Source organism: Capra hircus, chromosome 1 (assembly GCF_001704415.2).
Source record: "Capra hircus breed San Clemente chromosome 1, ASM170441v1, whole genome shotgun sequence".
In the NCBI taxonomy this organism is placed as follows: domain Eukaryota; kingdom Metazoa; phylum Chordata; class Mammalia; order Artiodactyla; family Bovidae; genus Capra; species Capra hircus.
In genome coordinates this window covers 151,482,769-151,499,699 of record NC_030808.1, presented here as the reverse complement: position 1 = coordinate 151,499,699, position 16,931 = coordinate 151,482,769, and the positions used below count along the sequence as shown (strand labels likewise).

Sequence of the window (16,931 nt, the reverse complement as noted above, 5' to 3'; positions counted from 1 at the left end):
TCTCCCATCAGAGAATCTGGAAGCCACAGCAGTGGCAAAGCCCGGTTTAAACTCGAGTAGGAACTTTCTGAAGGTGAGATTGATGGATGTTGTCACCAGCCGGGTGACTAAATGTAAGTGGGCAAGACGCCGCCTTTCTCTGAGGCCTTTTCTAGGGGTGGTCACTCGCCTGGCAAGGGTGACCTCCATCTGTCCTGGAGAATCAGGATTAAGAGGCCTTTTAGAGACCCTCTCCAGCTCCCTAATATTTTCTGTGAAAGTGCTAAGCTAAGCAGATTGGAACTGAAATATAGTACTCCTCCATAAAAAGGAGAAAGCGGTGCTTGTTTCCAGAAGTTGTTGCAAAGATGAAATGATGTCGCTCCATGCACCAGTGCCTGGGATATAGCAACAACTCAAGAATGGTAGTTCTTGTTTTACTTAGGACTGTTATCAGTTTCTTGATAGTGAACTGAACTCCATTTAATAATATTAAAGTCTGCATTGTTAAGGAGCTGAAACTGCTGTTAGCATCCTTGAACAAACTCAGAATTACGAAAAGAAACAGGTTGGTGTATGAGACTCCCAAAATAAAATGCTTGCACATTAGAAGCTGGAACCAGCCTACGCTAATGAAGTTACTGTGAGAGGTAGTGGCTCAAAAGCTCTGTGAGTGAATACCCAAAAGAAAAGTGAAAGTGAAAGTCACTCAGTCCTGCCTGACTCTTTGCAACCCCATGGACTATATATGTATAGTCCATGGAATTCTCCAGGCCAGAATACTGGAGTGGGTAGCCTTTCCCTTCTCCAGGGGATCTTCCCAACCCAGGGATGGAACCCAGGTCTCCCACATTGCAGGTGGGTTCTTTACCAGCTGAGCCACCAGGGAAGCCCAAGAATACTGGAGTGGGTGGCCTATCCCTTCTCCAGGGGATCTTCCCGACCCAGGAATTGAACTGGGGTCTCCTGCATTGCAGGTGGATTCTTTGCCAACTGAGTTGTGAAGAAAGCCCAGAGTCCTCCTAATTCCCTGTCTTTCTTGGGAGCCCCCATTGTCCTTTGACTTTATTTAGTCACAGAAAAGGCAACTGAATATCCTGACTCAAATAATCGATGGTACCTGTGATACAAATTTAAACAGACACAATTCCACCCTCCCACTCAAAGGTACGTGCATCGCATACAACTTAAGAATGATGTATTTTGCTGAGTTTTTCTTTTAAGCTTTGGAGGACTGACAATCCCACTTAGAGTTTCTACCCAAATCACCTAGAGACTCCTTGCTCCTTTGTTGAAGGAGTTTATCTGAAAAGAACACCAGTGGAGGTTCAAATTCTTGACAATCACCCTCATAAACCAGAGCAGTATTGGCTTCAGTATCCCTTGGGTAGAAAAAGAGTTAAGACATTCAGACAGAAGTCAGGCTTGGTTCCAAGGTTCGTTCATCCTACATATGTTGAGTGAGCAACTGAAATATACCAGGTGCCATCCGAAACCCTGGGGACACAAGAGTAAGTAGAAAACCAAAAGACCTCACCCACTAGAGGATGGAGCTATGCAGGGTTGTCCAGAGGGCTCAGAACAAATGGATGGAAACCGAATACCGGACATCGCACAAGAGAGATGATGTTACTACTTTCCCCGCAGCTTCTGTTTGAATTTATTTTGAATTGGAGAATAATTACACTATTGTGATGCTTTCCGCCATGTAGCCACATGAATCGGCCATAAATATGTCATTTGTTAGCATTTTAGGAGCAGAGCTCAAAATTTTAATGCCATGATACATTTTTATTTGGAGGCCATGTTACAAAGCCATCATCTGTTTCGTAACCATTGTGACTTCTACATCTCCAGTTGTCTGAGAGTTCAGCAGAATCCAACTGAAATTCAAAACCGGTGTAGACGTCTATGGCAGGTCTCAGACACAGCTGCTCTGACAACACGGGCTCGTTCCCCTGTGTTTCTGAGTGAACAGATTGTGTGATCCCCATCTTGGACATTTTTCACGATAGTGTGAAGCTGAGTGATGAGCCATTCATTCTTCTGGAACGCAAGGCTATTTTGATTGAAAAACCTTTAACCTCAGCTTTGTTTTGTCCCACATGTTTTTTCTTATAATTTGTTGGGCAATTACCTCTTAATTCTGGTGAACTTTTATTCGCTGCTAAGCTAAGTCACTTCGGTCGTGTCTGACTCTGCGCGACCCCATAGACGGCAGCCCACCAGGCTCCCCCGTCCCTGGGATTTTCCAGGCAAGAACACTGGAGTGGGTTGCCATTTCCTTCCCCAATGCATGAAAGTGAAAAGTGAAAGCGAAGTCGCTCAGTCGTGTCCGACCCTCAGCGACTCCGTGGACTGCAGCCTTCCAGGTTCCTCCATCCATGGGATTTTCCAGGCAAGAGTACTGGAGTGGGGTACCAGTGCCTTCTCCGCTGCATGTGAAGAATTCTAGTGTAGAATGGGCCTCCCTTTACAATATGCTTACAAGGAATGTATCCTTTTTGGCTAGCCTTATTTTCTTTCCTTTACCCTGCTGTTTAGCATTTCCAGTGAAAGAAACATTAGATGTAATAGCTGACATCACAGATTCTTCTAGTGATGAGGCAGAGGTGAGATTGGGGTGGGGGGGTTGTGGGAAGTGGGGAACTTCAGCACTCTGAGCACCCAGGCTTTTTATTTTCTGAAGGATTTCCTTTGTTGATAGAGAATTGTCTAAAGAAAGAAGAGTACTCAGAGTATTAATTGCACCTTCTCGAATGCACACATTTTTGGAGCCCCATGATGTTGAGAAAGGAAAGAGCAAGGTATCACCCAGAACCATAGACTAAAGATCACGTTCCCACCTATGGGCCACCCAAGCTGGCGCAGCTTTGAATCCACAGGGTACTGAGCAATCGAAAAAGTGAACCTCACGCAGGGCGCCCAGCCTGGCACTCCGTGATGACCTAGGGTGGGGTGTTCAAGAGGGACGTGATTTATGTAGGAAATAGCTCAGCTGGAAATTCCATGACCTCCAGTTGAGCTGTTTCCTAGAGGAAATCGTAAAGGAAATCAGTCCTAAATATTCATTGGAAGGACTGATGCTGAAACTGAAGCTCCAATACTTTGGCCACCTGATGCGAAGAACTGATTCATTGGGAAAGACCCTGATGCTGGGAAAGATTGAAGGCAGGAGGAGAAGGGGACGACAGAAGATGAGATGGTTGGAAGTCATCACTGACTCGATGGTGATGAGTTTGAGCAAGCTCCAGGAGTTGGTGATGGACAGGGAGGCCTGGCATGCTGCAGTCCTTGGGGTCACAAAGAGTCAGACATGACTGGGCGACTGAACGGAATTGATACATGCATGATCATGGCTGAGTTGTGTTGTTGTATGGCAGAAACCAGCACAACATTTTAAAACAATTTCCCCCCAAATAAAAATGAAAAGTGAACCATAGGATACCTTTATTTAAAATCCCTGACTCAGCTTGGGTAATACGCTAACAGTTGTTGCTCAATGCTGTGTGGTAAGATGAGTGATCTCTAAGACCACATCTGCCGAACTTTATTGACTAGATGATTACTTGGGGGAGGGGGAGGGGAGAGCACAGACCCCCTGGGGTCCCCCATGTTTAAAAAAAAACATGTACTAGCATCGCTGAGTAGAAAGTATGGCTTTAGGTTGACACCACCATGTTGCCCCAGGATTGAACGTGAAGCCTAAGTTATCATCTAGCTGCCACGTTTTATACACACAGAACACACACTCGAGCACCAAGGGCGGCAGTCGCTGGGTGACATGGTGAGAACTGTGTTCTCAGGTAGGTTTGAACCCTTGATACAGAACCGCAGGCATCCAGGTAGCTCAGGCAGAGAGTGGAAGGCAGGTCTTACATGGGGAAAGCGAAGTTTAAGCTGGAAGCATCTTTGTTCCACCCTCTCCTGGGCTCACTCTCCTCATCGCTGAAACGGTGGAACTGGCTTCTGAGATTCCTTCTGGCCCAAGCGTTCTGTGACTTGCTTCCCTGCACCCTGACAGTTGGCAGGAAGAGGTGACTTTGCCCCTGTCACGTGGTCTGATACACATTCTCTGGATGTGGTTTCCTTGTCCTTGATCACAGCACAGACGAGGTCATGAAACGATTCCCCCCAGATACCTATTAAAAGCCACTAGTAATTAAAAGCCATTAATGAGTTGCTAATAATTAATAAAGACTAATTGTGTCTGCTGGTGAGTTAGGCATGAGTCAAGACCCTGTGCACACAGCCCTCTGTTGACAAAGCATCCCCATTTTGTCCCCACCGCCCACCCCTTTTCTGCCGCCCGACCATCACAGGCTCTTCTTTAAATTGGAGAGTAGTTGACTTAGAATGTTGTGTCAGTTACTGCCATACAGCAAAGTGAATCAATTGCACATTCACATATAACCCCTCTCTTTTAGGATCTTTTACCAAACAGGCCATTACAGAGTATTGGATAGCACCCCCTGTGCTATACGGTCAGTCCGTGCAGTCGCTCAGTCCTGTCCCACTCTCTGTGACCCCATGGACTGCAGCACGCCAGGCCTCCCTGTCCATCACCAACTCCCGGAGTCCACCCAAACCCAGGACCATTGTGTCAGTGATGCCATCCAACCATCTCATCCTCTGTTGTCCCCTTCTCCTGCCTTCAATCTTTCCCAGCATCAGGGTCTTTTCACATGAGTCAGTTCTTTGCATCAGGTGGCCAAAGTACTGGAGTTTCAGCTTCAGCATCAGTCCTTCCAGTGAACAGACCTCCTTTTGGATGGACTGTTGGGTCTCCTTGCAGTCCAAGGACTCTCAAGAGTCTCCTCCAACACCATAGTTCAAAAGCATCAATTCTTCAGCACAAAGGTAGACTTCAGTGGTATCTACCTGAAACCAGTAACATGCTTTTCAGTTATGAACTCATTTTGTGTGCACACTTGCCATTTTAAAGAGTAACGTGACCGTTCTGTTTCTCAGATGAGAAAACAGAGGCATGGCTGCTTGTCCTCCAGCTAAAGGGAGAGTCACTGATTTAAACCCAGGCCAGTGTTCTTAGCTGCACTGGCGTTCTGCCTCCCCGGGGCCCCTCTGAGAGGAAGGGGGCGCTTTTGCTCTCTGTAGCCCTCTGAACCATCCTGGGAGGTTCCGCAGCCCCACCCATGAAGCTCTTCTCGCTTTGGCTTCTTGCAGATTGACGACACAGGCAGATTCCAAGTCATCATTATCCCATCCGGAGCTGACTCTGCACCAGCACTCGAGGAACTCCAGCGGTGTACTTTCTGCTACGGTGAGACCCCCGGGGAGTGCATAACTTGCTCAGGTCATTCAGCAGCACAGTGAGTCACTATCGAATGGAGGGGCTGGCAGCGATGTGAGTGGTCTTGGGAGGGTCTCCCCGGGGCTTACCCTGCCACACAGCCTCGTCCACAGATGGACCCTCTCAGCTCATGCACCTTCTGGGAAACAGGAATCATCTTTAGAAAACCTCAGCCTGTCTCATGGCCAACTTCCTTGTGTGGTGAAATACATTTATGAGCTTTCTAAACCTCAGATGTTCACAGTCCCAAAGAAATGCTTTACGGTGGCAGTGGAAGTCAGCAGAAATGGATTTCTCACTGGAAAGAGGCTTTCTCAAAGCCCCAAATGTTAGGGATCTGAAAGATTTGTGATGCCGATTTGCCTGTGACTGCTTTACACACAGTATGTAGTTCTAGCTAGAGAACTGGCCAAAACCTGCATTTGAGTGTTCTAATAATTTGAACATGCTAATAATTACAAGAGTGGGAGCCGCTGAGGTTTCTGGTGGGTGTGATAGCTAACAGCTATCAGACATTCACTATTAGCCACGCACTGTTCTGATTGCTTTATGTGAAAGTGATGGGGGTGATGATAGTTTTTAATGCTCAGGCTACTGGCTTGAATGCATTCCAAGTGCACTGCAGTACAAGTCGCTCAGTCGTGTCTGACTCTTTGTGACCCCATGGACTTCACAGTCCATGGAATTCTCCAGGCCGTAATACTGGAGTGGGTAGCCTTTCCCTTCTCCAGGGGATCTTCCCACCCCAGGGATCAAACCCAGGTCTCCCGCATTGCAGGTGGATTCTTTACCAGCTGAACCACAAAGAATGCATTCCAAACACCCTTCTAATAGTTTCATTTGATCCTTATAATGGCCCTAGAATTTTTGAATGATTATTAGATCCATTTTACAGATGAGGTGAAATAATTTGCTCACAGCGAAATCAAAATCAAAAAACCTGGTTTTAAAACACCTGTAGTTTATGAGAAACACAGATTGCATTATACGTTCCCTGGGACTCTGTACTTGGTTAAATCCTCTCCTTCTCCACGTGTGTCAATGAGATGGTCTTTCTGGCCATAGTGACTCTGAGAGAGAAGCAGGATTCTCTCTTAACAGCCCTCTCTTCCTGCTGTCTTGCCCTCTGCTGCCCTCTGATCAGTCATTTCCCCTAGTCCTGAGGAGCTCACCACACTGTGGGCAGATTCTTCCCCCTCGAGTTCTCAGCTGCGGGTTCAGACTCCTCACTGACACATGCGCCTGTGTGACTTGTGGTCAGAAGTAATCTGCGTGTGTATGGAGATAGATCTGGGCTCCATTTCTTGGCTTAAGCCTTGCTTTGTCTCTAAGACACATAAGGGAAGGTATTTTGGCTGCTGTTTCCCACAATTAAGAAACCGCACAAAACTGAGCAAGTGGGCAGGTTGCTGTCCCTGGGTTTAAATATGTATTTATTTGTTTGGCTCTGCTGGGTCTCAGCTGCAACACACGGGATCTTTAGTTGTGACACGCGAACTCTTAGCTGCAGCATGTGGGACATAGTCCCCTGACCAGGGGCTGAACCTGGGCCCCCCTGCGTTGGGAGCTCGTAAGTCTTAGCCACTGGACCATCAGGGGCGTTCCCAGAGTTTATATCTTTATTGAGTCCATGAGCAAGACTGGAATTCTGAAGTTTGCTCCATGCATTAAGGATCTGCACCCTGGTTATTAACCTTTCATCTAATCGCTTTTACTCATGGCTGGGCCCTTGTCTAAGTACTGGCTGTCCACATGCGTGGCTTGTCCTTTCTCTTTGGTTTTTAAAGAGAAAAGTCTCTTTAATGCTCATCCTTAACCATCAACTGTTATTGAAAATGTAGGACTGCACAGCGTTGGCTCTAAGACCTCTCTAGGTGCATCTAACCCGACCATCTCGTTCTATGGAACTGGGGCCCGGTGGAGGCTTGGACAGGAGCACACAGCATGTTTGTTACTGTGGACAGCCAGACCAGAGCCCAAATATCCTGACTTTCAGGCCAAGGGGCCTCCCCACCCTGCTGTACCATGTGGCCTTGCCTCAAACAGTACAACACTGACTTCATATGCAGAGACTTCTAGAAATGCTGGTGTGTCCTTTGGCAAAATGATTTTATTCTCCTGCCCTCAGGCTCTTTGGTAAGATTAGAAGAGTAGATGACGTCTAAGGTCCTTTAATTTCCAAGTTTTTTTGGTTCCTCTGAGTATTGTGGTCAGATTCAGTAAAATGCACTCTCTGTTTTATTACTACACCTTCTTTTAAAAAATGAGATATGCACACACTAAAATGACCTCATATTTTATGAAAGCCCATTAACATGTAGTATTTATATTTATTTATTTAATAAATACATACTGAACTTTCAACTGATAGGTATAAAATATAAGTGGTGGCTCTGTCCTTAATGTCTCTACAAAAAAAAAAAAAAAGACATTGAGTTATAAACCTGTAATTAAATTGAAATAAAAAGATGCATTGCTTTTTTGCACTCTTACATTTTAAGCAGATTTCTTTTCATAATAAGGTAGTGTGTGTAGAATGACAGGGGCCCTTGGTTTAACCTGTATATTATCAATTAGAGAGGTCATTACTTTTTATGTCATGATACAGTAAACACACATACAAGCGTGAGATCAACTGTCCAGGTCAATCTTTATAAACTTAAAATGCAGCCAAGATGAAACTTGCGTCAATGAATGGAACTCAAAACATGGGCTGAGTATAAACTCTGTACTTTGGGGATCAGGGTGCAAACCACATACTAGAAAATCTTCTGTTGCTGACCTCAAAGTCATCTAGTTACTATATTAACATCAAAGATCATGCAGCCTCCAAATGTCAAAATGTTTGAGATGCTATCTTCCCTTTTTCTGTCTGTTTCTGTTTAGTAACCCTAAATGACTTTTCGGTCCACAGATGTATGCAAGCCGGACGCTTCTTGCGATCAAGCCAGACCACCCCCTGTGCAGTCTTACGTGGACGCTGCTTTCCTTCTGGACAGCTCCCGGCATGTGGGAAGCGCGGAATTTGAAGACATTCGAAGATTCTTGGGAGCACTGCTAGATCACTTCGAAGTCACCCCAGAGCCTGAGACCTCTGTCACCGGAGACCGGGTGGCCCTGTTAAGCCTCAGTCCCCCTCACTTCCTACCCAACACTCAGAGGAGCCCTGTTAGAAGTGAATTCAACCTGACCACCTACAGGAGTAAACGCCTCATGAAGAGACACGTGGACGAATCCGTTCAGCAGCTAAATGGAGATGCTTTTATTGGTCATGCCCTACAGTGGGCTCTGGACAATGTCTTCTCAAGGACACCCAATCTGAGAAGAAATAAAGTCATTTTTGTGATATCTGCTGGGGAAACCAGTCACTTGGACAGGGAAACCTTAAAGAAAGAATCCTTGAGGGCCAAGTGTCAAGGTTATACCCTGTTCGTGTTTTCCCTGGGGCCTTCTTGGAATGACCAGGAACTGGAAGATCTAGCCAGCTACCCTTTGGATCACCACTTGGTCCAGCTTGGCCGCATTCATAAACCTGACCACAGATACGGTGTGAAGTTTGTGAAGGCTTTTATAAGCTCAGTCAGGCGTAAGTCATAAAATCATGTTCTTTCTTGCACATTTCAGCATATTTGGTATTCCCCAAAGGAGGGCTGATGAACTGACATGGATTCTTGGAAGCCTCTGTCTTCAAGGGCGCTGCAGAGTCAGAAAGGAAAATAGGGAATGAAGGATGGTGGAGGGAGGAAGCCTGTGATTTCTAAGCACTGAGTTCTCTGGCTCCTCTTTTTTATGCCTCTGGTTCCTATGGAGAAGCAGTCATAACAAACAGCTACTCACACATCTGTCTGCAGGGAGCAGCATAGTCCGGGAGTGTGAAGACACAGCCGGGATACTAGTTACAACGTAGAAACCCTTGCCATGTAACATTATCACGCTGCCCTTTGATGGCAAGTTTGACCAGTTAACACTCCGAGAGAGAGAGAGAGAAAAATTCAACAATCCTTGGCTTTGCTTTTACAAGTTCTAAAGGCAGAGTTCAAAGTTTTAGGAGGCACCACTTTACATGTCAGAATGAAAGATGCATCCTTGCAAAACTTTCTTAGCTTTGCCAATGATTCTTTATGATGCCAGTAATTAGTGTAACTGTTGCCCATAAAAAAAGAAACGTGGGTTATATTTCTTGGCAGGAGCTTGTCTCGAAAGTATGCAATTCATTTTGAATGCAGCAGGATGGATTCAGAGAAGGCTGACATGGTCCTGATATGGCTATGGAGGTCGAAAAGCACTGTCAGACTTCTGATCATTTTACTTTTGCAGTTCAGATAAGGGAAAGTGAACACGCAGGCTAAAGGACTCCCAGTGCTGCATCCTACGTTTCAAACTTGTCACTGACATTCACCATGAGACCAGCTAAGGCTGCAAAGACCCTAACTGATCAGGGCCAGTGAGGTCTGAGGGGCCTTAGGGAATGGTCAGTGGGGCTGATGTCATGTCCTCGAGCTCTCTGTGACTCTAGGTGTGAGTCTAGGACCAACATCCCAGCATCTCCTGGGAGCCTGTGAAAAATGCAGACTCTCCCACCCCACCCCAGATGTTTTGTTCCAGAATCTGCATTTTATCAAGATCCCCAGTGATTCCTATATACATTATATGGTTTGAGAAACACTGATGCACGAGCCATATGCTCCTAGAGTAAAATTTCTGTGGATGGGTTCTGGAATAGAAACCAGAAAGAAGAGCTGGGAAATGGGGGGGTGGGGAATAAATGAAGGCCAGGGGTCATTTGGAAAGAAGAGCTCATGAGGGATTTGTAAGGGTAAAACAAAAGAGCACCTTGAAACTCAGCCCCTGAAAAGCCACGCCTCTGTGTATTAGCACTCCCCCCGCCCCCTTCCTTCTCCTCTCTGCAAACGTGTTCTGTGCTTTCTATGTGACAACTTGCTTGTGGCTTGCAATGGTTCCAGACCCTGAATTACAAGTGTCTGCGGATCCCCAAAAAACCCATTTTCATGGAAAAGCAGAACAGAAAACACCTTGAACGACTGAGAAATTTGTCAAGAAACACTCCTGATGAGGCAAAAAGTTGAAAGGAGGTTAAGGTGGAATTTACTTCCCTGGCCCCACAAAATTCCTAGTGGTGTTTCACGGTAACTAGTCAAACTGTATGATTAGATAAATGACACCCTCACCACCACCCAGGGAAAGGGGAGGAGATGCTTTAAGAAGAATTACTTGGGGTGGGTGAGAAATATATAAAGTGCTTGTGAAGAACTATAGTCATGACACCACTTTTCTAAAGAGTATCTAGAAATGTCCAACATTTAAACTATAGCTTTCAAAGTACAAAAAGTTGAGAAGACTTTGACGTTCAGTTCAGCCGGTCAGTTGTGTCCGACTCTTAGTGACCCGATGGACTGCAGCAGGCCAGGCCTCCCTGTCCATCATCAACTCCTGGAGTTTGCTCAAACTCATGTCCATTGAGTCGGTGATCCCATCCAACCATCTCATCCTCTATCGTCTCCTTCTCCTCCTGCCCTCAATCTTTCCCAGAATCGGGGTCTTTTCCAATGAGTCAGTTCTTAGCATTAGATGGCCAAAGGATGACTTCGACATAATCATCTTCAATCCCACATCCTGCATTCAGAGCAGGCCCCCAGACCCACACGCACATCTTCAATATTGACACACATGTAGGGGCCTCTCACGTGGCTCAGGGGTAAAGAATCCGCCCGCCAGTGCAGGAGATGCAGGGTATGTGGGTTCGCTCCCTGGGTTGGCAAGATCCCCCGGAGGCAGGAGTGGCAGCCCACTCCAGTACTCTTGCCTGAAAACTCCCATGGACAGAGGACAGGCTCCAGTTCACGGGGTCACAAAGCGTCAGACATGACTGACCAAATAGGCACATGGCACATTAGTTACCTACTTTGAGCCACTGACTGTTGAGGGATGTGGTATCAAGCAGGGACCCACAATCCTATTTGGGACCAAACCAGATCTGGTCCCAGCCCTCCCAGGCATGTGCATCCAGCTCCCTCTCTAAGTAACTCCTGTTTATCACGCTACTGTGACAGAATTGGATACCAGACACAGTTCACCTCAGAATAGACATATTTTCTAAGGAAAACTACTACTGACCAAAACTATTGCTGATACTTGGAGTGAAGACAGATAACTAAACATCAGATGCACGTAGAGGAAGCAGCCCAGGCTTGGCCGTCCAGTCTAGAAGCACACAGCCCAGTCTGCAACAGCAGCTCAGGAGATGGTGCTGGGTCACAGCCCAGGACCAGCTTGCAACTTAGGGTGACCCAGGATCACCAGGAAGAGGTTTAATCATGTTTAACATACAATTAAATCAAAGGCGTCAAGGAAATAAACCGTGCATTTTTTAAAGTTTCTCATCAAAAAAAGGCTTTTTCATGTTTTAAATGGTATTGGAAGAAGCATGCTTTAATATTATGAAAAAATAATATATTTCAGATGAAATGAATCATGATGAATTAAACCCCAAATGGACCATGGTTACTGTTGTTGTTAATGATACAGAGAACATAAAGGGAATATTCATTTCCCTTTGCAATTTGGGATTTCAAAGGAGCAAATTAAAAATAACTATTCTGATTAGTTCAGGTCAGTTAGAGGCCAGACTGTTAGGATGGGCTCATGATTTCTCCTCTAATGTTTAATGGACTTCAGGAGCTAAGAGCATCTTATTGAAAAGTAAGTTGAATTCTCTACTTACACATTTGGCAGTTGTGAATTTTCTCAGCCTAGTTTTAGAGAGTCCAGTGAGAAATTGGCTTCATCTCACGTGGCCACATGTGTCTTTCTTTCATGGATGTGGAGTACAGTGATGTGACCCTTTGCACGCAAAGCAGATTGCTGTCATGTTAATTGCTGTGAATAAGAGTCTCCTCACAGATTTCTTTTTCTTCCTAGGTGCAATCAACAAATATCCACCAATAAATATCAAAGCAAAGTGCAACAGACTCAGCTCTATGGAGCCACAGCAGCCCCCACTCCAGTTTGTGCGAAGGTATTAACCTGCTTGGTATTTACTTGAACAATGAATGTGCCACCCTCTTCCCCCTCCTTTTCTCCTTCTTCCTCTATGCTATTTGGACAAAATATATCACTATGTGATAATAAGATAGAAGTTGAGGGAACAAGAGATAATAAAAAATGCCAGGTCGATCTGAAAACAGAGTTTTTTAAAATAGAAAATCTAATTGTTGAACTAAAACAACCAATGGGACACCCCAGTGGCAATGAGCACACCGAATAACCAGATCTTGGTTTCTAAGTATCATTCCCATTGAAAGGAATCAGGGTTTCTTCCAGAAACAACTAATCCTAGGCTGCAACAGGGAAAGTACAAGGTGAGTCTGGAACATTCATTATGCCTGAAAGCAAGAAAGTAGCAAAAAAAAAATTTAAAAGATAAATAACAGTCATATCGAAAGGGCAAATGAGTTGTCTTGAAAGGGTTTACCACTGGCAGGATTTTGGACTATTTGAACATCAGAAAGAATAGTGATGGTCATGGATTACAGCACTGAATTTTAAAAATCTGCAGCTCTATGTAGAGACCCAAAAAGAGAGGAGGGGAGGAAATGTTCTTTTCTTACACAAGTATGCTAGCTAATAAATGCAGAAGAAGTGGTAGAATGAGAAAACCACGAGTTTATAATCCCTGCTGTAATAACTGAGTCAGGCAAGAATCAAGGAATGCTAAACCCAGCCCCAGAGAAGCCTTCCCACACTTACTAATCAGACAAGGAAGGTACCCTTTCCTGCTGAGGTCTGGCCACACCCACTGTAACCAGGATCTGATACTATGTATCTCCTGAGGGGAGGCAGGGGAGACACAGTATCAAATGTGGGATTCTGGCTGGAGAGCTTTGACCCAAGTCAAATAATCAGGAAACCATGGGACAATTCCAGAATGTGGACCGTCCTTCAAAACAGCCGACCTGTATTCTTTCTAGGTGTCAGCGTCATGAACAGCAGAGGGATGTGGAGTAATGTCCTAGAATGGGAGAGACTGCAGACAAAATGGCCAAGTGGGGTGGTTGGATCCTAGAGCAGGAAAAAAAAAAAAAAAAAACACGCCTATATTAATGACATTTGGAGAAATGGCAACCCATTCTAGTATTCTTGCCAGGAAAAACCTGTGAACAGAGAAGCCTGTCAGGCTACAGTCCATGGGGTCACTTAAGAGTTGGACACAACTGAGTGGCTGAGCACACACAACATTTAGGGGATAACTGGGGAACTTTAGTATGAAAATATATTGGGTGATTTAATTCATGTGAATTTACTTATGCATGGTGATAATTATGTTTGTATAAGAGAATGTCTTTGTTCTTGAGAGAGGTATGTTGGAAAGTATTTAAGAGTAACATGCATGATGGCTACAACCTACTTTTCGATGGTTTCATAAAAAGAAGCAAAGTGTGTGTGTATGCATATATAAGCATATATGCATATACATATGTGTGTGTGTGTGTGTACGTATGTGTGTAAGGAGTATGACAAGGCTGTATATTGCCACCCTGCTTATTTAACTTCTGCACAGAGTACATCATGCAAAATACCAGACGATGATCACAAGCTAGAATCAAGATTGCTGGGAAAAATATCAACAACCTCAGATAGAAAGTTAATAATGATTCTCATGGCAGAAAGTGAAGAGGAACTAAAAAAGCCTCTTGATGAAAGTGAAAGAGGAGAGTGAAAAAGTTGGCTTAAAGCTCAACATTCAGAAAACTAAGATCATGGCATCTGGTCCCATCACTTCATGGCAAACAGATGGGGAAACAGTGTCAGACGTTATATTTTTGGGCCCCAAAGTCACTGCAGATGGTGATTGCAGCCATGAAATTAAAAGACGCTTACTCCTTGGAAGGAAACTTATGACCAACCTAGATAGCATATTCAAAAGCGGAGACATTACTTTGCTGACTAAGGTCCATCTAGTCAAGGCTATGGTTTTTCCAGTGGTCATGTATGGATGTGAGAGTTGACTGTGAAGAAGGCTGAGCGCCAAAGAATTGATGCTTTTGAGCTGTGGTGTTGGAGAAGACTCTTGAGAGTCCCTTGGACTGCAAGGAGATCCAACCAGTCCATCCTAAGGGAGATCAGTCCTGGGTGTTCATTGAAAGGACTGATGCTCAAGCTGAAACTCCAGTACTTTGGCCACCTCATGCGAAGAGTTGACTCATTGGAAAAGACCCTGATGCTGGGAGGGATTGAGGGCAAGAGGAGAAGGGGATGAGAGAGGATGAGACGGCTGGATGGCATCACCGATTCAATGGACATGAGTTTGAGTGAACTCCAGGAGTTGGTGATGGATAGGGAGGCCTGATGTGCTGCAACTCATGGGGTCACAAAGAGTCGGACACAACTGAACGACTGAACTGAACTGATGTTTGTTCCAGTAGTCGTGTGCAGATGTGAGAGTTGGACCATAAAGAAGGCTGAGCACCAAAGAATCGATGCTTTTAAACTATGGTGCTGAAAAGATTGTTGAGAGTCCCGTGGACAGCAGGGAGATCAGTCAATCCTAAAGGAAATCAACCCTGAATATTCTTTGGAAGGTCTGTTGCTGAAGCTCCAATACTTTGGCCACTTGATGTGAAAGCTGACTCATTGGAAAAGACTCTGATGCTGGGAACGACTGAGGGCAGGAGGAGAAGGGGGCGATAGAGGATGAGATTGTTAGATAGCATCACTGAATCGATGGTCATGAATTTGAGCAAACTCTAGGAGATAGTGGAGGACATGGTATAGTCCATGGGGTCACAAAGAGTCAGACACAACTTAGCAAGTGAATAACAACCAAATGTGTATGTGTGTACACACACAAGGTCGCAAGGTGATAATAGGTAGGAAAACCATTTAGATGAAAGATATATTGGTATTTACCCATGGTTCTCTTTTCAACATTCTACAAATTTGACCATTTTCAAAATAAAAAGATAACTTGTAAAATTCAATGGCTGGATTAAACAGAGCAATAGACACATCTGAAGAGAAACATAAAGAACTGGAAAATAAAGCTAAAGAAATTGTTCAAAATGCAGCAGGTGAAATCATCACAGCGAGAAGCCTCCAGTGACTAGCAGCCCCTGCTTGCCGCGGCCAGGGAAAGCCTACTCAACAAAGACCCAGCGTAGCCAAAAAAAGAAAATCATATAAGAAAGAATTTATGACAGACATGAATTAAAAGATTTTTTTTTTAAATGCAAGGTGTAACAGGCAGGATAAATAGAAAAAGAAATATCAGTTAGAATGGTGCAGGGGAATGCAGAACTCCAGGAAGAAGAAAAGTTAAAAGCAGCCAGAAAGAGCAGACCCACAGAGAAACTAGAAGTAGGCTGACAGCTGGATAATCAGTAGCAGCGGTGGAAGCCACAAAACAATTGAGAAGCTTCTCCATAATGGAAGGAAATTTTTGCCAGCTTAGAAAAACTGCCTTTCTGTATTTTTAACAGAAAGAAAAAAGTTGTACTAAGACTGTAAATGTGTGTTGCTAAATATTTATTGTTTATCAACAGACATGAGAAAAGATACTGAGCAATGCAATTATCTTTCAGTTATTAAAAAATGAAGCCTTGAGCTTCAGTGCAGTGAGGGAAAATGGAATGAAAACAAACAATATAATATTTTTGAAATAAAAAAGCAAGAAAGGAAAAAATAGAAGTAGTAAGCACAAAGTAAGACAGCAGAATCCAATCCATTTCTACATGTCAGCAATCATAATAAAAATATGCAGACCAAGAATGCCAGTTACAGTTAGTAGATTTAAGGAAACAAAATAAAATCCAGCTATACCCGTTTTTAAGATAAGGACAAGCTACAAGATAAGAGCATGGGAAATTTGAAAGTAAACTTATGGGAAAAAGTATAGTAGGCAAATATTTTAAAAAGAAAACTGGAATAGCCTTATATCCAATAAAATATACTTAATTTTTAAAATTGAAGTATAGTTGATTTACAATGCAGTGTTAGTTTCTAAGTGAAGTAAGTCAGATAAAATATACTTCGAAACAAAACCATTTTGTATGGATAGAGTACATGATCACTACATGATGACAAAGTTTAATTCATGATGAAGATACAACAATTCTAAATTTATATGAGGGGTTTTCCCTGGCGGTTCAGACGGTAAAGAGTCTGCCTGCAATGCAAGAGACCTGGGTTCAATCCCTGTGTCTGGGAGATCCCCTGGAGAAGGAAATGGCAACCCACTCCAGTATTCTTGCCTGGAAAATCCCACGGACGGAGGAGCCTGGCGGGCTACAGTCCATGGGGTCACATAGTGAGACACGACTAAGTGATTATAACACTTTCATCAAGTAATACTGAAATATACAAAGTGAAAATTGAAAAAGGAGTAGTCGCCATGAAAATATCATCAGAGTTGGAGATTTTAGTACATCAGTTTGAGTAGTTAGGTCAAGCAGACAAAAATTAAAGTGATTTAATCATAAGTAACAAGCTTGAATAGACTCATATAGAATTCTGCACAGAAAAATGAGACATTCTTCTGAACAAATGGAATGTTAATGACTCTCCATCAAGGTAGAGAGTGTACAGATGTCTACTGTGCAGTTTTGTGTATAAAGCAACTGTCAAC

At 44.1% G+C, this 16,931-nt stretch overlaps 1 protein-coding gene across 1 annotated transcript in view; it reads left to right on the top strand.

Annotated features, from left to right (window-relative positions):
* COL6A6 (collagen type VI alpha 6 chain) overlaps positions 1-16,931 on the top strand; it is a 174,179-nt gene that overhangs the window by 150,152 nt on the left and 7,096 nt on the right. The window contains exons 35-37 of the mRNA XM_005675709.3: positions 5,164-5,260; positions 8,205-8,876; positions 12,230-12,326. Coding sequence (XP_005675766.2) covers positions 5,164-5,260; positions 8,205-8,876; positions 12,230-12,326 — 866 coding nt within the window. The remainder of the gene's footprint in view (positions 1-5,163; positions 5,261-8,204; positions 8,877-12,229; positions 12,327-16,931) is intronic.